Genomic DNA, 22799 nt, shown 5'->3' with positions numbered 1-22799 from the left:
ACACAAATGCAAGACCACTAAGTTTAATGTTGTACAAACCTTGACACACAGACGCCAGCAAACAGATTCGGTTGCTTTGGAGCAGCACTGGAGTCTTGCACCATCAATCCCAGAATCTAAAAAATCAAGTCCAATGTAAGAAGATTTTCCCAAATAAATTGAACAAATGTAATTGCACCAACTATAAGTGGGAGGTAGACATTGTAACCTTGGCGGAAAAGTTAATAGAATGATGGTACATGTGAAAGGGTGATAAAGGCGAGTTACCACTGGCTTAATAAAATGTTTCAATTTCAAAACCCCTTACAGGTAAGAACAAATACAATTATCCATATGATGTGTTTAAACAGGATTGTAGAGAATTGGCTTTAGGGTTTACATGACGACTATTAAAATTTATTTTAATTTTTACCTGGTGGTGGAAGTACTGGTGACTCTGTTGGACAAACTGGAGCTGTTGACAAAAAACAGAAGCCATAAATAAATAAACAAACAAATAAAAGGATGGAGACGACGCCTAATTAAATGATGATGACGATGACAACAACATACGACGATGATGATGATGATGATGAAGAAAGAAGAACTGGAAACTCCACACAAAAACCTATCCCCCTGAAATCTTGGGCCAACAAAACAAATTTTATGATAATTAAACCTAACATTGTGCTTCATGACTCAAGATAATTATAAAAGACATTAAAATACTCACGAGGCTTTTCATTTGCATTAGCCAAAAGACAAGTCCAAAAATCATCACGCTGAAGAACAAAATAATTCACAACAAAAATTAGAACTGCCTTTATAGAATACAGAGCAGACAAAAGCCAGATACAATACAATAATGAATGGCAATGTGATCAAAATTTTGATAGTATTTCAAGTACCTCAGTATTGTTCTGAGCAAATGGATTTCCACAAGCAATGACAAGATTTGAAATCAGGGCTGTTGCACTTTTCTGGGACTGAAGATCCTAAAGACAAAAACAAAGTAAAAAGCCAAGATTCTTATCTCTCATGAAAGGCAAAAATTATATAGTAGAGAGGAACATACATAGTAAAATTCAGCTTAACTTTGTACCTGTTTGCAAGTTGTTTTACATTTCTTATCATCAGATTTGAGTTTTCTACAACATCTCAGTGCTAAAATGATAAAAGGACAAAATAAGACATCCATTAAAAATCAGACCTACACAGTGTACTGTGTAAAGAAAACCAGAAATAAAAAACAAATTTTAATTTCATTTAAAGAGATTAATCACACTGTCATAGATGACACAACCTTGAAAAAAGTTTTCAAGTTTATCATCACTCACAGTAATATCTGACTCGATCTTTTGTTTTAATAACCTCTCTGGACTGATGTTTAATTTTCACATCAGAAAGTTATTATTTAGAGATCTCTTTCAGTTTGACCACTTTATTTTGGTACATCACAAAAAATGACTAATTAAAATGAGTAAAATTTTGTTAATATTTAACTCAGATCTTTCAAATGAAAAAAAAAATGAATTTACCTTTACGTTTCGAATCCATTGCTTGTGCTAAAACAATGAAAGATTGATATAAATCAATGTGTGTGCTTCCACCATGATTTACAACTTCAACTTCACTGCAATATACATGAAGCAAGCAATTCCCAGCAACCTGGGATTAAAGTTCTAATAATCTGCTGGAAGGAAATTAAGATTTCTGAGCTGCTCAGGTTTGTAATCACTAGGAGTAGGAAGCGGAAGTAAAAGATATGGAAGGCAGGAATAAAAGGTACAGGAAACAGGGGATTCAGACCCACCCTCCCCCCCCCCCCCCACACACACACACACACACACACAATGACCCTGGCCAGAGAGATCAAACCCAGACTGCTTGATCAGGAACTCAACATGCTACAGTTAAACGTGCAGTACGTACCAGTACATGATTTCACATCAGCAGTCTGGTTCTCCACACAAGAAACCACATGAGGGGATCTTGAACAATATTTCCGCACATTGTCCTTCACCTGAATTGATGGCGCTTCCTCCGAGGAAAACACCTGAAAGTTTGGCAATCACATTACTCTTATACAAATTTCTCTGCAAGAAAACTAAAGTAAGAAGTAACGGTATCACGGGTTCTATTAGTTTGATCAAAGCAGCTAACCCGCCGGAAATAATCCCCCACATTAAGCACTCCCCCCTAGGGGGGGGGGGGGGGGGGGGGAGGGGGTGGGCTTGTCTCCTGCAGGTTCACAGGGCAAAAATTTAACTCCAGCACTTGCTGGGCAGCTCGTCAGACCAGTTTCCTCCGATTCTGAGTGGTCCAGGACAAATAATGTACCCCAAATGGCCCTTAATTTCCTCTAGCCTTACACAACAAATACCATATTTTCTTAAATAAAAGTCCCACAGCTTTAAACTGACTGGGCTTTCACATAAGAAGAGAAGAAAGCAAAAGGCAAATTATGTTTTTTTGAAGCCTTAGCACATGCTTGACTGCGAAAAATACTGCAAAGAACTCTGTATGAGATTGGACTGGTGCTTTTACTGTTGATGTGTAAAACTCTTTCATATTGTAACCATTAATCTGGATCCGGCCACACTCCCATGCACCGTAACACCTTGTTCTGTACCACAACTCTCCCTTTGAAGCTCTTACCCCAAGCATCAAAACAAAACCACCATTATCCAAATCCTATCCCACAAGAATTTTTTTTCTTTTTTTCAAGAAGCTGTTCAGTAAAATGATTTCAAAGTTAGCTTACCACTTGACATGACTTAATACATTTTGCAGTCGTCCACAGACTATTTTTACAGCAATTTCTGGATACTGTTGTGAAAAAGAACTCAGTTAACACAATTAAAAAAACATCCAATTATACTCACTCACCCTACAAATTCGAGTAAAATTATTTACACTGTGGATAACTACACATAAATCGTCAGCATGTTACCCAGCTAAAATGTTTATTGGCAAACTTGAAAACTGATTGGTTACAAACTAGGTGCCTATAACTGATAGACAGAAGGCTATCAGAATGCATGCATGGTCTTTTTTATGCATTGTGAAAAGTTCAAGGAATTGACTACAAGTTGCAAAGATTGCTCAATCCGAGTTCATCATAACTCCATAAAGCATGCAGCATATGCTAATCAATTGCCCCTCGCCAACTACCTTTTGAGGAATCTCATGCTCACAGTTGTATTGTTACAATCACACAAATGAGAACTAGTACATTATAATTTTTTAAATACTTCACCAGCTAAAGAATTAAAAAAAGAGCGGCGAGAAGAAAAAAAGGACCGGGGCGACAAGACAGAAGGAATGCGAAAAGCCCGTCACCTTTTTTCCACTCGCCGTTTCCGCTAATCCCAAATCGAACGCCGAAACACTTTAGCATTGCACTGGCACCTTACCTTGATGTCTGAGTAGGCATCTGAACATCGCACTCTAAACAAAACAAAATCATTATGATGAGCAAATTAAGTTTTTCATATATTGTCCATAACAGGACAAGGAAAAAATCACTTTTTGAAGACCTGAACAAGTTTTATTTTGAACTTGTAAAGAAACAGGGGAACATGGCGCAGTGGTGAAAGGGTTTGCCTCAGCCCACCAGTATGGCACGGGTTCATATCCTGGACTCGGCGTCATTTATTTGGGTTGAGTTTGTTGTTGGTTCTCGTTCTTGCTCCAAGGGTTTGTCGCGGTTTCTTCTCTCCGTAAAAACCAACACTCATGAATACACGGCCCAACATGCTAGCTTCTAGTGATAAAATTTATACTACCATCTTTAAATTAAGGTATTTATTTATTTATTTATATTTATTTTCTTATTTATTTGTTTACTTATTTATTTATTTATTTATAGAAACTTGCCAAGAAAAAAAAACAATTATAAAAAAAAAATTGTTTCAAACTAAATTAATTCTAACTTGTTTTCAGTATGCATTTACCTCTTCCACTTCTGAACAGTTTTTCCTCAAATCTGCTGTCCTTCCTCCACGACATGCTTCGCGGCATTTTTGTGAAGAAGGTAGAAGACAACAGGTCCTGGCAAAGTTAGATGGCTTTGTTCCAATATATGGACTGATTACTGCAAAATAAAAGAAATCAAAATATTTACTAAAATGCTGACTAACACTTCATACACTACATTGTTACCTTGCTTGAAAATTGGAATATTTCCTAATATAGCTAGTGATCGACAACACGTCATCATCATCATCATCATTGTCGTCTGTCTTTCCTTTGGAGAATGGAGCTACAGTGATCCAAAACTGCCACCCCTTACTCAAAACTCCTTTACATAGCATAAAACAAATTATAATAATTATACCGCTATTCCACTAAACCACAGAAAAAAGGCAAAAGGGGTTTTCCAAATGAGCAGAACATGAGTCCTAGTAATCTTGATTTTTTTATCACACATACAGTACTAATTTCCTAGGACCATTAGGCCCCTGCATCTCTCCTACACAGAGCTAGTACACAGAAAGCAAGTGCTTCCTGCAAGTGGTGCTTCACTCAATCATTCCACGTCCTAAAGAAATTTTTTTTTACTATTTGAAGTCTGTTCCCAAATGCGCAGTTCAAATTGAAGAAATGTTCAAGAAGAATGGAGTTTCATGATTTGAATCATCACGCATTGCCCATAAGATATTTTATTTATTTTGTTACAAAAGAACTTAAAAATAATTATGAGCACAAAGGAAAAGAGACTATAAATTTTCTCAACAGGTATACTTGCTGTAGTAACAGACCCCCTGGCACCGCGTAAACACTTAACAAGCAAGTTCACACAGCAATAAATCATTATCTGACACATTCTTCTCCTGGAATAGACTTAATTCATAACCACTAAAAAAATTGCTGAATAATTAATCGCATCACCAGAAATTAACATTCTTAATTGCCTTGCATTTTTTCAGTGTTAAATCAATAGCACATCAAAAAAATATCTCCCACACTGCAACTTCGAATTTTCTTTTTTCTCATCAAGACAACTTTGGAATTTATCACTCAGCATACAGGGGAATCTATAATAACTCACTTACATGTAGAACTTAAACTACTTATTTCTGGAAAGCTAACACGGGTGGTAGAGGTTCTATTTTTCGTTTGTGAGGAGCAGTTAACTGGCAAAAGAAAGCCAATTTCATATAAGAAATCAAGAAATAATTTAGCTTCCTTTTACACAGCAGGCTTGACAATCCCTTGGAGAAAATGATAGGACAATGACAAGAGGTCAGTTCCCTCATGGAAATCACGTGGCCATTAACAGTGGAATGCAAGCACACCAATTTACACAAGTGGAAAGCGAAAGTCTGCTTTTGAAAAACATTCTGATCTAAGATGTTTCGTGTGAAATATACCACTAAGTTGACAAAAGTGGATGTTAACATGCCCCTCTCATGTGCCTAAAGACTAAATTTACAATGGAATGATGGATACCCTCTTCTAGATTACAAAAACATTGCCATAGGACACCATTAGAACATAATTGAAAAGGAGGGTTTATTTAGAAGCTTTGATGTAGTCAATAACAATTAAAGCATTAAATTGCACAGAAGCTGATGCAACTTTTTTACTCCATGCAGAGTTTAATGTGATGGGCTGGCACTGTTTTACGAGAAGTACAGTACAATTTTTTGTAGGAAGTCTGCATCAGCAGCTAAATTTTTAAACCAAAAACTTAAATTAAATAAACAATAAACATAACAGAAAATTAAACCACTAGCTAAGGTGTTTTTAAATGGTTTACGAGAACCATTCACTCCCTTAGAGGTACTCATTAAGCTGCTCTGTTCTGTTATGAATGCATAACACAGGAAGCAAAGTAATTTCCTTGACCTAAATGGAGTTATTTTGAAAACATAACAAGGCCTCCTGCAAGTTAATTATTAAACACATTACTCCCACAGAGCTGACTTGAAAGTCTTGCTGTTCTTTTGGCCATCACAAAACAAAGACGCCAACATTTTCAACCATTTAGCAACACCAAGGGGCCATTTGGACTTTGAAACATTAATACAAAGTGCAACAAAGGAGTATAATAATGATGGATTGCAAACATTTTAATGGACAAAAATTAATGTGGTTTCATAAAGGCCAAATTTATTACTGAGAAGCAATTTTTGACCTGAAAAAACTATGCAAGACATATATACACCACAAGCAACATTGAAAACACGCTGCCATGTACATGTAAATTGTTCCACTGACTAATTACTTAGACAAAAGCAGACGGCAAAATTAACATTTGTTGACTTTAGCATGATTGATGGTCTACTAGATCGGTTTGACAACCTAACACAAAGCTGTCAAAAGCATTCACTGCCCCACTGTGTAAATTGCCTTTTTGCATTCTAGAACAATTGAAACAGCAAGCCAATATTTCAAAAATTTTAAACTCTTCAAACACAGCAGCCAAGCTAGATCTATTAAGACAAACAACAACGCAAAGCAACTGTCACGCTTCACTGATGAGCAATAACCTAGCAAGAATAAATCAAGCCCATTAGAACGTACATATCAAAAAAATTAAACATTTTTGCAGTTATCTTCCCTAGCCATTTTGAAGTTAGCTACATGTACACTTTAAATGTAAAATTACTTTAATCATGCACAACAGAATTAATCCACTATACACAAACACACCAATTCTGCATAACAACCTCATTTTCTTTTCGGACAAAGTAAACTTTCCTTTCTCAAACATTCACTCATTACAAACATTGCATTTAATCAATTTTACTGCAGCATGTATATTTGTATATAAAATTATTAGAAATAGTCTTCAAGTAGCCCTAATATAATTTTTTGCATATATCATAAAACATTATTAGGAAGGTGTGCATCACAGAAATTAAATTGGTTTTAAATGAGTTTCAACGGAAACGTTACTGGAAATTAGTTATTCTTTCATTCCTTTCACCTCTTTAGTAGTCCAATAACTACATGAAATGAAAATGATCGAGTCTATTAAATCACATACACAGCACACTCACTTGAGGAGTTTTTGACAGCAAAAGATCCAAGACAATCACATGATTCAACACAAGACTTTTGAAAAAGGACTCAATGCTCAATACATTCTAAGTCTTTCAAGAACAAACTGTTTCAAATTCTTTTAATTCAATAATTAATTATACCCTGCTAATAAATTAAAAAGAAGCCAAACCATTGCAATTAAGGAATTCATATAAACTTTCAAGACCTTGTAAAAAGTATAAGGTCAACCATTCAAGACTGTGCATTAAGGATGAACCACTGTTGAAGTTGAAACCATGAACGTGATCATAAAGCAAGAAAAATATCAACACCTCAAGTGGAATAATAGATAATTCCTTTTGGAAGAGACCTTGCCTTGTGACATTTGAATATCAGCCAAAGTCAGAACTGGCTACAAAAGTTGTTTCCTTTTGATGAATTTCTGATTGACTTTTAAATACTTGTTTTTATCTTACTGATGATGGAGATAACTTAAAGACCAAAATCTACACAAGTCTGCATAAAATGATATTAAAGCTTGCACAAATTAAGCAAGACGGACTTGCCAAAAAAATGCATTCCACCTTTTTTTTTATAAAACTCCATGTTAACAGGAAGGAATTAAATTCTATGAGTACTCTTCTCAGAGCAGAGATGTTGCTTTTTAGCATCAATCAACACAATACTTCTGTACTTAGTGCAAAAGTGAGCAATTACAGAGATTCTGGAAAATTCTTTAGAACTATGAAATCAAATTACAGTCCATACATTCAGAGGACAAAGCTTTTTGTTGCTCGATCAAGAGTTAAGAATGGCAATGAATGAGAGCAAACAGATCATTAAAATTTGTTATAAAATAACAAATTCTGACAACCCAAATTGATGTTTTTTCGTACAACTCTCTCATCATTTCTAGAAGGAAGAACTTCAGAGCTCATAGCAGGAAGTTAAACCATTTCTATTAATGTGCTTCTAGCTTTTGCATCTGTGGATGAAGCCCTAGTGTGTGACCATTCAAACGAAAGCTACTGGCCAAATCTTTCATACTGCACTGCTCGTTTTCCAATTCTTTGTACATCAAATCAAGATTATTTTTTTCAATTTGAACCTGGCGAGTTTTGGGAGACCTTTGGAGTATTGGGGTACTAATAATGAGATATGGCAACATTCCACAGCTTGGAATTACAAGTCTCTGAAATGTGCAGCTATGTGTTGAGAAATACATAGATTTCCTGATTTAAAATGATACCAATTAATTTTTCTTCTACAGAACTGACCCAAACCTTCAAAGTCAAAATGGGGTTAATCATCAAAGATTCTCTTTTTTAATTTTAAGAAGATTTTTCTTAAATTCTGTTGGAAAGATTATGCATGGTTAGTTTTAAAATTTTTCACCACTTAAAAGCTTATGTGGGCTAATGCCTTAATGCCCTTAATGGTTTTTTAAAAGCCTAAGAGACAAAAAGCTCTGCCAAAGAAATGATCAGATTTCTAATCTGTACACTGAACGTTGTTTTAACACATCGTAGTTTCGTGTTTCAAGCAAAAAAGATCTAACTTTTTAAATTAAAAGCATGCAGATACATTGAACAAAATTAAATGTAAGAAGAACCTTTAAAATAATGTAAGTTGTACATTATATCAATTAAGAAATTGAGAGTTGAGAATATTTTGTTGAGTTCTGTTTAGGAGAGGCTCTGAAAAGGATCAAATCTCAAAAGATATGAGAACTGCATCGCAAAGGAAGCTGGAACATTCAGTCCCTAATTAATGGGAAAAGGGTTTTTTTTCGCGACTAGACAAAATCAACACACCGCGAAAAAAAAAACCTTCCGCCTACAACCAAATTTCATAAATAAACTAATATTAATTCTTTTGCAATAATTTGGATTTTGAAATTTAGTTTTTCAACAAAATCTCTGTTCTGATCTGGGCCCTGAAAAATAATACTGGTGATATCACAGTATCTGGCAAAGCGTCGATCATGAAACCTGATAAATGCTAAAAAATCGCATTCTTCATACCTCACGGCTAAATGAGCCATTTCTTTTGCGGTATCCTTTTATTTACAGATGCAACACAGCACATCGTTGTTATGTTATAATCTGACAACTTAAAGTGCTTAGACTAAACCCGATTCCTTCAGAGGAGGCGACGAAAAACCCTTCTTGTCCAAAAGCACTTTACTTTACGAAGGAGAACAAAAAGATTTGCTTCTGATACGAACAAACTTCCGATTCTTAACTGTAAGCATGTTAGTCATGTAAGGGCATTAGTGAAAGAATATTAACACCCTATTAAAACGCATAATTTCTTTTCTCTTGTTGAACAAAAGATCTCTGCCAAACAGCTCTGTGGGGGAATCTTGTGAGAACAGATAGAGTACACCATTTAGAGGAATGCACACGATACGGGCGTGACACAAAGCAGACGCGCAGAGCCCTAGAAAATTAGAATTCGAAGAAAACGCTTTTTTCGAACGAGTACAAATGCCCATTTCGTGTTGATTAGGATAAATAATTCATTTTTGCCTCTGGCAGAGAGCAAAAACACACTCAGTGTTATCGGAAAAATCCGCAACCAGAGCCATTTGGTTCAACTCGACAGGCACAAAAAATTGAGAATGACGTTTTTCTGTCTGCGAGAAAGAAATCACTTTGCCCTTTCAAGTGCGATATTCATGAACGCTAAAATACCTCACATACAATCATGCAATCCCTTTATAACAGTTGATGGTCTCAGAGGAAACGAAAAAAATAACTATCGAAGAAAAAACAATACAACAGCCCAATTAATTTTCCATTAAGCCCGCTTTGCATCGAAGATGATGCCATGTTAAAAGGTTGCCATTAACAGCGAGTAAGTGATAAGGCAAAACGCAATTTTAGCACGTGGGGTTTAGCTTTAACCATTTCGAAATAATCCACTACATTCAAATCAATGAAACTCTACTTTACTGACAATAGCCGGGTGGAAAAAATGAAGCGGTGAAACCCAGTACAACTTTGATAAATACTGAACGCATGGATAAACACTCACTTGCGCACCGAGCCTAATGGCGCGACCTTTACAAACTTAATTCCCTTGAAATGTAATTCTCACCTCGTTTAGCTATAAGCGCGAACGACAGCAAAGTCTGTGAAACTTGTAAAGTACACAAAGCTCCTAAAATTATGCGTCTCTTAGCGGCTTCAGCAGAGGCGACGAAACTCAGACCGAAGCTAATTGGTCTATTATATGAAGCAAGACCTTTATTTGCAGAAGTTATTAGTGGAAATTAGATTGACAATAAAGCAGATACGACTACTAAACTCTTGCACACTACTCACCAGGATTTGAGTCATTAAGGCAGCGCCAAAAAGAAATCTGAAAGAAGAGGATTACAATAAATGGTATTAGTGTTCTGGGCGGCGAAATAGCCGGCTATCTTTGCCATTTCTTCAGGGCATTGCAGATAATAATTATGCTTCGAATGTTAAGCCACAAAGCGTTCGCTCAAATATACCGAACAAATCTAAAATTTTACTTACCAAATGGCCAGGGCAATGTTTGGGAAGTTCGCGTAGCTTGTGATACCGTAAACTTACGTCTGTTTCGGTCTCCAACTGACATAAGGGAATCAAAACAACATACACAGATGTTAGCGGACAGGCATTTGAATCCAATTTGCCTACGGTCTAAAATAAACTTGCATACGTGTGAATCGGTTCGCACTCACAAACTACAGCGAAATTTCACACTCTTCGCTTTGAAAGCGATCTAGATGAAGTGGTCATCTATTAAGTTAATAACAATGCTACGTTCCTTTTGAGTTTCAGTGAACTTCAATGTCCCGCCGGGCAAGATAAAAGAGATCGTATGTAGCATGAACATTACCTCATTACACCGATGCTTGCAAGCATTGAATTCAGCAGCATTTTGACAGCAACCGATGGCTGAAAGATAAAACAACGGAAGCGTTACAGTCTTAAAAACCTTGCGAAGATTTCTGCTAACGAACTGTGACGGCCTCGGTCGTATATTTGACGTAAATCCCGACTAACCCGCAACCCAAATTCGAGGCACCGGAAATTTACATTCAATTCAATACGAGCAGATTCATTCGGATTCGCGTGGTTGTCTTAATTATTTCTTCTGTTAAATCCACAAACCCTGATTAATTCTAACGACCTAAAACCAACAGAACGACCAGTTCACAAAAGAGCCGACTCTGGCGCGAGATTAGGCGAAGCGAAAGGCGAACAAGCTGACAAGAATCCCTGCGAAGCGCGCACTCGCGATTGTAAGATGAATGAGCGAACACACGCGAGACATGAAATATTGTTCAAAATAATCACGAAATCGCTGCGCGCCGCCATACCTTGGCCTCTGAAAACAGCACAGGCGAGCCACAGTGTGCTAAAGAGCACGAGCATCTTGTCGTGAAGAGATCAAGAACTGCATGGACTATCTCGAGCACTTTCCAGTCTAAAGAATATCAAACGGTGGTGCATGGTTAGTGTTATAGAAATGATCGCAGAGATGTGCCTCTCAAACTAAGCCATTCAACGACCAATCACATCAAACGGCCAATTAGCGGGAAATTGTTTCGAGCGAAATTAGCCAATCAGCGCCGCGTATTTAGCTCGACGTGTGACGCTTAGTGTTGTAAAGAAACCCACTCAGTTTGTTTTGGGGTTGTGAGCTGTAATCGGGATAATGGATAAAATCAGGATGTTGTGACAGCTCCGAAGGGTGAAAAAAATGACCTAGTCTCTTGTTTGTTTTGCATTGTCTGCTTTATTTGGAATTCAAACTGTATTTTCTTTAATGTGGATTAGCGAAGTTTAACGTGTTAGCTCTAAACGAAATCGACAAGCGAACGATGTCGCTTTCAGGCGAATATTTCCATCGCACGCGAATGTTTATTGCGGTCGATATTCCACCCCCCAAACCTTCGAGAAAGTAACATAAAACCGCAATTCCTGCTTTTTGCAACCTTTGCATTCACGGCACTTCAAAAATTCCCAGACGAGTCAGAATTAGAGTGTGTTTGGACTTGAAGGTGTCTCGTGTTTTTCCTGTCAATTTTCGTAGCTTTGGAGCAAGATTAGTTAGCCATATCTTTTGGCTCCTTGTCAAGAAATCCAATTTGAAAAGCGAGCTAAAATGACATGTGAAAGAAAATTATCTCGCTGTGAATATTTATGGCTTGCTAGTTTGCGTAGACCGATCACTCTCGTGACATTTCGCTACCGAGAATTAGAAGGTGATCGAGCGACAAATGAATCTTTGCCTTTTCGATTAAGAATTGACAACCTGTCAGAAGCGTGAACGCAAATGCATCTAAAATTGCTTTTCGATTTGGGATAGGATTAACGTCTTCGCCGCAGAGATGTTGATGGCGTATGATGGAAGATATAATGAACCTATAAGATAAAGCTGGAATGCAAACATGCCGATAACAATCCATCCATATTTTTAACTGCCATTAAACGGACAGATTATGACAAAGAAGGTCTTAACGCATTTGCCTAAAAAGTACCCATTTGCATAGAAATATCGGCTTAAGAGCGAAGAACAAATTTCAGCCACGTATCCCGAAAATCGAAATGTTCTGGACTAATAGTTTTTGTGTTGAACAACCAAGCCTCAAATTTGTGTTTATTTGTTTTTCCGAAGGTGTTTATTCTTTGCACGGGTCCTCGGATGTCACTCCTTTGCTTTCAAAGATTTTTAGCCCCAGGCGATTTCGATAAAAAGAGCAGGTTTAGATTCTTGATAGGTCTATTGTTGGTATACATTTAACATGTTGATTCTTCTCGAAGGGCTTTTACGCATTTATAATCGGTGCGAAATGTTTTGTTCCCAGATAAAAAGCACATTTGGGCAAATCCGTCGCGATAAGAGCCCTTGGATAATGTGTGTGTTTTACCATATTGACTGTTCAAAAAAGGATACAAATCTAGATCAGAGATATATAATGGATCCTTTTCTAGCGCGGTTGAATGCACTTCGCCTGGTTGTGAATAAATTTATCATTTTTTTTCCTTTTATAGTTAATTTCTGCCGTGGCTTAATTTCTGTCGACGAGTAAAACCTAAAATCGTTTTCGATACACTTACAAATGGTTTGTACAGAGAGTCTAAAGGAAACCCGCACAGACTAAATACAAATGCAGTGAGACCATGGATAATTTTTCCTTTCAACACTTGGTTTATTTCTCCGTTTAGAAAGGAAAAGTGACACAATAGAAGTCCTTTTGCGGTTTCCTTCCAACGTCATGGCAGCCATTTATTATTTTAGCTGGAGGCTCCATTCACCCCACAAATCTCTTAATCTCTACATCCTGCCTTTTAAATGTAATTATTTCTCTTTTTTCAAATTCTCTCTCTGGTCACAAAGAAACCACACTTTCCGACTTCAGTCTCTTCACTGCGGCGTTTTCTCGCGAGCCAATTCTCCCCACATTATCCCACTTCAACCGATTTCCTTTCATATATTTTTTTACACTATAAATTACTACTTATTTCGTTTCCAATTTTATTTCGCGCGAGTTAAACAATGGTTAAATTCAGAATGTTAAGTCGGGTCAGTGAGTTGCTGATATGAATTAAAACTGTTCAGGCAAATTCCCTTAGCCTTTCATCAGTTTTATTTACTTTTTAATTCGACACGAGTATAATGATTCTGAAATTTGGGCCGCCATAGTGATAACACCTGTTAAATTCCCGATTAGGCTATCTCGTCTAGTCTCGCCCCGCGTTTGTTTTAATGTTTCGAGTTTACCACTTCTTTCATCGCTTATTTTTGCCTAATTCATCAAAAACCTGTTCACGGTTTTTTGTTTTGTTTTCTTGTTTTTGCTTTACAAAGATTTTCATGTTTCGCGAATAAAAGACGCAAGTATTTGCATAAAAATACTGACAGGTATTCAGAGGTCTAAAGTCTTTCCACTTTCTTCACTCACAGGGTGTGGGGGCGGGGGAGGGGAAGGCCTTTTCGGGCGAAGGAGGAATAATTGAAGATCATAAAGACGGTCACTCGGCACTTGCTATGGCACGTCAGCTGAAGCCAATAGGTTAAAAAAATTTCCTACTTAACATAGTGAATGAGTTTCGATTATCATGTAAACATTCTTCAAACTACACGATGGCGTTTCAACACTTTTTCCAGTCGAAATTATTTGGTTTTGGAAAACTTGAGTATAATCTGCATACTGCCTCCAGTTGACATTACTAAAGTACAAAGAAGGGTGGGAGGAATCCCAAATAAACGATACCGAGAGAAGTATTGTACTGTAAAAATGCCCACTACTAGAGTTATCCCAGTACATTTTAAGCGTATGAGCCAGAAAAGAAATAGAACTGGAACTACTTGTCAGAGAGCATACCGATACGATTAAACGCCGGGCCCCGATAACGCCGGGTCTCCAAGTTGTATTTGAAAATAAACCCCTAAACAATTATTAAAGGTTTAATATGCAAAAGTATGTCTATTATATAGCTGTTAAAAATAATGAATAAAAATCATTTCTTAGACATGGGCTTGAAAAACTCCTGAATTCAAATAAACGCCGGCCCTGTAGGGCCAAGTGAAATACGCCGGGGGCGTTTAATCGAGAAAATACGGTAATTGTTATCGCTGTTAAAATTGTGAAAATTTAATTTGTTTTAGAGTTGGTACACAGAGGTGAAAAATCAATTTGGGTCTGTCACGCCCACAAAACGAGGTTCTAATAGTTTGAAAGTTTCCGACGTTCACCCCGTCAGATTTGTAAAACACTATCACCGTGTTATAAATTTGACTTGCACGAAACAATTCCTGTCGTGAGCAAAATAAAACTCATAACGCTTAAATCGGCTTTTCATATACAGTTGCTTTGCGTTTCGAAGGGATCGGGAGTATTTTATCGCATTTTGGGAGAGGTCACTGCAGGCCGGAGAAATGTACAAAATTTAATTTAATTTAGAAAACTTTGCCATAAGGAAAAACGAGATGTTTTTACTTATTCTGGTTAATTTGTAATTTATACTAAAAATTTGTTGATTGATTTAAGCGCACAACAAAAGGATAAGGCTCGACGCTAGAACATGGACAGAATATCCAATCAGTCCTGTGACAGTTTAAAGAAATTTGTCGGTAAACAGCAAAGCATTTTATTTGTGCACATGTCTTATATCAAGGTAAAAATAGAAAGAGAGGAAACTAAAGGTCAAGATATGGGAAATTCAACTCGGGGTCAAATCAGCAGCGGTCTTGATAACACTCAAGCCAGAGAACCTGTAGCTGCGAAAAAAAACTGCAAACATTTATTGAACATTTCGGCTGCGATTTCCTTTCTAAAGTTTGTTTTAATGCTTTCTTTTCAATCGTGGCAGCTTATAATTTGGCACGCAGAATAAAAACTTCGTTATATTGATTTTATGTGGAGATAAAATAGTGTAGTATCATTTTGCTTCATTTCAGTGGTCCGGCCTGTTGGAATGCCGGAGGTATTTTTTATGTATAATAAAAAGTTAGAATTAGTTCCAACGGCACTCTTTGTGTAACGAGAAGAAAATAAAGTTGTCTTTTTTGTTCCGAAAATACCGACAGACATGCAGAGCGGACAGACATGGCCGGATTAACACACTGGTTGTGTTACAGAATTTATTTTGTTTTTAATGGCAGAATCGAGTTTCCTTATCCAAATATTAGCAATACCAATTAACTAGACATTATTCAGCTGTTGACAAGACGAGTGTGTCTTTCACTTCTCGTGCTCGGCTAGTCGGGGCAACAGTGTCTTTGACATTAATGGGAGGAGAGGGTGGGTAAAAATTCGCCTTCTCGCCAAGGAGTTTTTTTTTCTTCTTTCCCAAACAGTGTTGTTTTGAATTCTTCTTAGCTCTTTTGCGTACGATTTAACCGGCATCCGAATCGCCTCTCTCCCCCTTCTCCCACCAAAAAGAGGCCCCACCCCAGAAACGCCCCCATAAACTGCGAGAAAAGCATAACATCCCCCTCCCCCACTCCTAATAAAACCCCTGGGCTCACATTAAAATTTTGCCCGAAGAAAAAGATAAAATTTCTTCTTTGTATTACATATCGTAATACCGGTGTTCATGGCCGTGTTTCATATCGTTATATTTCACCATTCCGCGGGTGAAAAATCTTTTTTCCTGATAAGCAGCTCCCCGGAAAAAGCCAATCAAAAATAGCCAATTGCGATCCATCCCTAAAACGCGATTTATCTTTTCCAAATTTCTCGTTGTCGTAAGTCCTCGTACAGAGAAATCTTGATTTTTCAATTCTCCAAAGAAAACGAAAACTGAGAAATCGGGAAGCTCAAGAAATCGGGGGTAAATTGGAGTGTTAACCTGAGTAAAGCAAATTCAAGAGAAACAGCTTTTGGTTCGAAATTTTAAGGCTTCCTATTGGACAGTAATTTTGTACCTTTGACATGCAAAGCTGGTGTGATGATGACGCTATACATACATACAAACTAGATGCAGAAGCTATCAAGGTGTTGGTAACACGCCAATAGCAAGTTCTATTTATATCTGTTACTGATAATGTGAGACCCATAAGAGAATTGCACGATGGAGCAGTTTTCGATTACGTGTCGTAAAACCAAACCAGAATCACACCACCAATGAATCACAATGGATGCAAATAGACCGGCGAACCAATCGAATCTCGAAGCAAATACATGAGGCCAGCACGAGGCGCGGGAAAACGTGCGCGCGCGAGCAAGACACAATTGGTTCTCGTTTCACTTCTGATTGGTTGCTCAGAAAGTTGCGAGTTTTTTTAATACAGTCATTAAGCTCAATAATGCAAAACCAAGCAAAACCAAAGACAACGCAAATTACTTTCAAAACTCAAATGAAAACCGCTGTGGTATACATAACAAGTTCTGGGATGCAAATAATCAGTTGACGTGCTTCGCCTCTGCGGCTAAAATAGATAACTTTCTTTTGCGTTGCAATATCTGCATTTCGCAGTATAACGCTTCTCTTTATTTTACAGTATGTATAAACAAACTTTCGTCAACGGCGTTATAAGAAATTCAAGTCATTTTCCAAAAATGAACCTGATAATTTCGAACAAATACCATAAAAGCTCATTTAGCGCCCCCTGGCTCCGAAAGTCCAATTTTTTAATAAGCCTCCCACCTCTCTGTATATGGTAGATCATGACAATTTATGAACAAGAAACCAAGATAACAATACCGACACTTTAAAAGTTATTTATCCACCACACTTTCTATGGTCACTATTTTGGGAAAATGTGTTACTAGGCAGCGCTAAAACAAAAACTTCTTGGGCTTAATAAGAGCTTTTACGGTATTCAGTGAAAAAAAGAAGTTATTGCTAAAGGCGGCCGGTAGCTAGAGAAATGCCTTTTCCTATCCAAAAACAATTCAAAATTGTCATCACATCAAAAATTCTTAAGGCGAGGAAAATAGACCAAAGTAAAGAAAAGATTAAAACCAACACGCACTGTTTTCTGTTCCATAGAACTGTTAAGTCACGTGAACACAGGAGACCGATCACAGCACGTGTACTATGTTATAAAATTAGGAAATGGTAGACTTTTTGAAATAAACCAGTCCATGCGCGTTTATTATCTTTGCGTGCGCAACAACTTCTTTTGGAAAACTTAAGGATATTTTTCTTCTTAAAATCCCATTTTAATCAAGGGCATGATGAAAGTGACAAAACTGAAATATTTTAGAGGGTGTACTCTGGGGAAAAATACTGCTTAAAAGTAGACAACTTCATAGACTTCATAGCGACCAAACCTCTCCCTTTACGTGAGACACTGAGTAAACTTTAAATTAAAAATGCCAGGTCTTGCCAACAAAATCATCGTGATTATAGTTCATAATCTTGAAGGAGTAAGGCGAATACCTTTAATTTTTCAACGTAAACGTTTTTCGTTATTTTCTTTTGCTCTGTTGGAGATCCAATATCCTGATTCATGCCTCTTCATCCGTTTTGAAAATGAACTTGTCAATAAAGCAAATCTTTTTTTAACAATCTATTTTCAGAGTTTTCATCATGGCTTGTAGCTAATTTCTATTATTAAAAAAGCAGTTTTTGAGATGACGCCATTAAGGTTCCTTTTTCCTGCGGACGCAGTTTTCACGCTAACGTAATCTGTTAGTTTACCAAAGTCAAATATTCGTTCTCCCCTCTTTATCTCAATGGAGGTCCTTTAATTTGAAATGAGCTTGCTTCTTAAACCCTTTACGATCTATTTCCTTCCAGAGTTTTCGATCCATTAGCTTAAGCCTTATTTACATTTAAATGAGACAGTGATTAATAGAACAATTAATGGGCTTTTTCTTATTTTTCTGGAGGCAATTTTTAAGTTAACAGTTTCTATAATTAAAATGATAAATTTTCCGTGTCATTTATCAAAGTAAGAATATACATCACATTTATGAAACGCTACTCGTAAATTGTGAACCGCGAAATTGAGATCTTGTTAAGTTTATCACGCTTCTTGGTTGGTTTAAAAATAGAAATTTTGGACTTCTCAACAAACATCGGAATGAAAGGAAATTTTCTGTCATCCGTGTCGCTTGCTTTGTTTAACTTTACACCCATTAGAGGCAATTAGACCATGGGCGTGCCTATTTAAATCGTATTAGACCCAACGTGGCAACTCTTGAGAAGGGCGACAGACTGACTGGTGAGTCCGGATAAATGGTTATTATCTGTATGCGAACAGGCGTGCAAATATGCGCCAAAAAAACGCTTCCATGTGAAAAGCAATGAATAGCTTAGACGAATAGGTGTTTACTTGGATCAACAAATGCTGATGCTGTGCTTTAGTGTCTGGTCCTGCTGTGGTCCGGGAGACTGTGAGTTGGGGGTCTTTCCGGAATGTTTTTATCCTGCTTGGCACGTTTACGGTCCAAACAGGCTTAATCAATCAACAATTCTTAAGATCCTTCCTTAAGAAGCAACTTTCCGATAAGATTGTTTGTGACTGTTTTGTGGTGCTCTTGAGAACATTAATGAAGGAAGCCACTTGAAGTCACAGTTCAAACCGCAAAATTAAAATCATCGAACAATAACTTAATTTCTGTTTCAAATTGGCACTTCAGCTCACGCGATCAAAGGCGCTCCAAGTCACGTGTTTCCGCTATCAAGCTTCAACCAATGGCGCAACTTCACCCTGGGGTCCACCCACAATTCCCTGCAAGTTTGCTCCAATGCTCGAAACGTTTTTTTGAGCGGAGCGGGACGGCTGCATCCACGGAGACCCAGGGGGGTGGGGGCGACGGCCGCTGATCATATCGAGACGACGGGATTTTTTATCGCCCGAAAATCCCGTCGTCCCGATAAGCTGCCCGTCGCCCCCACTAACTGCCCCTGGGTCTCCGAGGATGAGACGGCTGTTCACAGGCTACAAACTTGAGTCCTTCATAAACTAATCTACATTGCTTAAATCATCTGTTGGAACTTGTTCATTCAATCCTGTAATTCTCGAGATTTTCCTTACTGGCTGGGATGTCAAAATTACTGTTGACAGGTCCACGACCGCGCCACTGAAAATCTCTTCTGTTTTTGCGCACACACTTCTGTTGAATTACGTAATAAAACATTTCTTTCATTAAGTTTTTCTGACAGACGTCAAGCTGAAACTTATTTTGTTTTGTGCATGGCAAAAAAGTAAAAAAAAAAAGTGAAAATCCAACAAGTAATTTTGCTACCGGACTTCTTTCAGCGAAGGCCAATTATCCCCTCAGATTTTCTTTAGTAAAAGGTCACCTCGAACCTTCGTTATAGAGGGAGATATAACACCTGTTGTTTTTGGAGATGTAAAAATGTTGTTTTGGGTACGGAAAGACGTTAGCTACAGTAACAGTTTTCGGAAAATCGATCAAGCTTGACAGCTCGCAAATTCGGAAGACCTTAAACTGAAAGTCTTCGTTGGTTGCTCCTGACTTCATAACCATTGTACCTGATCAGCTTTCGTGGTACAGTTAAGACGCGTTACTTGCGATCTCCTTGAAAACTTTTGACCATGTTGTGAAGGGATTATAGGTCTTTGGCACTCTTGGAACATAAATTGTCAATTTATTGGGTATTTTAAGTACCAACAGAATTCTGCTGCCATTCACAAAGTTGATGCAAGAACACTCTTCATGAATCTAGCTGTCAGTAGAGGAAATTCTCAAAAAGGGTCAGTTTGCAAACTGGTTATTGGGTTTTCTGATATAAGTGTTTTTGAGCCTCTACTTAGTACTTAGAATAAACAACAGTGGGCCTTAATGCAGTTGTTCTCACCCTTTGGCTGTTGCTTTGCTAAAGTTTTAATAAGGGAAAAAGAAATGGCGTCAAACAAACCAAGCCACCGTTAGATGATCAGTTCAATTGTCATAGTCGAGCCCAAGCTGTTTGCTTTTTCAAGTGGGGAGAGGGGGGGGGGGGGCGGTTAAAAGATACCCGAAGCCCCGATTATCAAAAATCCATTGATAGGCTGAAACAGAGGAATCAGTACTGGGGGGAGTGCTTTTGATTTTTACTTAGCCCAGCTGAAAACGGGTTATAGCTATCCCAAAACGATTAACATAGAATTTGGTGTTAAATTTATAAAGCGCTTTTTCGTTGGTTAGGTCCTGTTGCTTGCCTTGTTTAGTTTTAATAAAAGAGTAAATATAAGTCTAGTAGACGGTCATCTTGTTCTGTTACAAATCCGCCAATCTGATTGGTTCTCTCGTCGTCACTATTCGCTAATTGACCACGTGACCGTAGATGCGATCTTTGGCTACAGAAAACGGCTACAATTGCAGGTTTTCTCGCTGTTAAATTTAACAGTTCCTGCCGCGCCTCGTTGACCATTCCGGCCCCTTACGAAAAATAAAATGGGTTTAGCTCGCAGTCGAATTCTAACCAGAGTATTTCTGGCTTGTTTTTGTCTTGTGCTTATGACATAAAAGAACGTGATGAAACATTTCGAGTGCGTTTTGGCTAGGATCACGGATTTCCTGAGAATTATCAAGTCCTCTCATGCTAACTCAAGTGTTTTCAAGTTTTCTTTGGTATTTGACTATTTCCTTGAAATTGTTTGCGAAAGCCAAACGTTATCATGAAATTCCTTTACAGAATTGCCTTCTATATTTAGTCAAACTTTCCTACTAAACTGGTACAGTGCCGTAGCAAGGGGAGGGGCCGGGGGGGCCCGTGCCCCCCCAGTTTTTTTCCCAAAAAGTAAAAAACAGACCTGTATAAAATGTTGAAAATAAAATATAATCTCCCGAGAAGTTTGAAACAATAACATTTGTACTTCTTTTTATTTTCAATGTACATAGGAAGATGCACAACAATATTAAACAGCCAAAAACTAAAACAAATCAGAAATCGTGACAACAATGTGAAAAAAGTGTCTCAAAATGTCGCAAAAAAGTCAAAATGTCTCAAAAATGTCTCAAATTTGCGATATGCGTAAATCACAAATAGCTCTTAGAGAACGCTGGAATTAGCATTTCCAAGCCTCTAGATTTCAAAATTTTCGGGGGGAGCATGCCCCCAAACCCCCCTAGCGGCTCGCGCCTCCGGCGCTCGTGTGCCCCCCCACTTATTTTACCCTTGCTACGGCACTGTGGTAGAAAATCTTTCTTCATTTAAAATGGGCTTGGCCAAATGCCCAGTGTTACTAAATAGAGTTACTGACTTTATGCAAGGTGTTTCAGCAATTTTAATTTTAAAATAGCTACTTTGGAAGCCGGATTAGCTGTGTTTGCCGGCTTTTGAAAAAAAAGTGAAAAATTATCCCACTTTAACGTTCAGCGTGAAGCAAGGAGATCAGAGAAAACCGCGCAATGCAGGGACATTTTTGTCGAGTTTGCTTTACCGCGTAAAGTGATCTCGAAGGTTTGTAAACTTCGATTCCAGCGCATTGACTAAAAGAGCAAGAAATAAATGGGATCTTAAAACCTAAAAGAACCACTATCGTGATTTCAAATCGCTCGAGAAAAGGCGAACTTGCGTTTTCCAAGTGCAATGACGTTTTTAGGTTGAATGGCGCATGCACTCAAGCCAATCCTGGATTGTTTGGCCGGCATATGCCCTGCCGTGAATAAAAGGCATCATTAATTACAGGATTCTCAAAATGTCAGATTGAAACGAATCACTTCCTGTCCAAACGAGATCACATACCAACAGAGGTTTGTCATGGGGTTATTTCAACCCTCAGGTCACACAAGTGTGGTCAAGAAATTCAGCGCGAAAAAAAATGACGAAACGTTATTAAATTTTTCTCAGTAGGTGCCTCTTTAATAACTTGATTAAAATTAAATGAAGGGATAATCTCGAGTGAGCAAATGCTTTGTGTGTCTGATCTCGATTGAATTATTTTCAAAAATCGAGTTAATTCAAAATCGAGTTTATTATACAAAAAAACAAGCGATCAATCTAGCAAATGGAACCGGAGCATCGATTGTATTCCCTGCTAGTCCTATTAATTAATACGCGTTTCATGTCCGAAAATAAATGCATGAGAGGTTATATTTCACATCTCATGCCTCAGTTTGAGTAAAGGATCATCGACAGCTATAACAAGGAAATATGTTTTCACAGCGTTGATATAAATACTTGTTGGGAGGAAGAACCTTTAAACTTATTGTAATTTCATGATTTCCTAAAGAGAATCAACAGTCCAGATTGAGCCATATTAAGGAACTCCCAGATTAAGGTGGCTGGAATCGGTTTTCAGCACTTGATAGCTCTTTTAATATACTTTGACGGGTCAGTACTACAAATCTTTATCAGTTGATTCTACACTTGGTGTCAAATAAATGCCCAATACTTGGTGAATACATTTTTGTTATTTTTTGACGTCACTGA

General features: G+C 37.6%; 1 protein-coding gene across 1 annotated transcript in view; it reads right to left on the bottom strand.

The window, feature by feature from the left end:
* Window positions 1–22799, bottom strand: part of LOC144661088 (reversion-inducing cysteine-rich protein with Kazal motifs-like) — an 83812-nt gene that overhangs the window by 56726 nt on the left and 4287 nt on the right. Inside the window, exons 2-15 of the mRNA XM_078521796.1 lie at window positions 11333–11439; window positions 10849–10907; window positions 10503–10577; window positions 10302–10338; window positions 3936–4075; window positions 3396–3429; window positions 2744–2808; window positions 1912–2035; window positions 1518–1544; window positions 1082–1143; window positions 888–974; window positions 713–761; window positions 413–454; window positions 40–116 (exon numbers count right to left, since the gene is read on the bottom strand). Of these exons, the coding sequence (XP_078377922.1) occupies window positions 40–116; window positions 413–454; window positions 713–761; window positions 888–974; window positions 1082–1143; window positions 1518–1544; window positions 1912–2035; window positions 2744–2808; window positions 3396–3429; window positions 3936–4075; window positions 10302–10338; window positions 10503–10577; window positions 10849–10907; window positions 11333–11387 (933 nt within the window). The 5' untranslated portion in view covers window positions 11388–11439. The remainder of the gene's footprint in view (window positions 1–39; window positions 117–412; window positions 455–712; window positions 762–887; window positions 975–1081; window positions 1144–1517; window positions 1545–1911; window positions 2036–2743; window positions 2809–3395; window positions 3430–3935; window positions 4076–10301; window positions 10339–10502; window positions 10578–10848; window positions 10908–11332; window positions 11440–22799) is intronic.

This window comes from Oculina patagonica, chromosome 7 (genome assembly GCF_052425735.1).
Source record: "Oculina patagonica isolate OP01 chromosome 7, crgOcupat, whole genome shotgun sequence".
Lineage (NCBI taxonomy): Eukaryota > Metazoa > Cnidaria > Anthozoa > Scleractinia > Oculinidae > Oculina > Oculina patagonica.
This window is presented reverse-complemented; position numbering and strand designations above follow the sequence as displayed.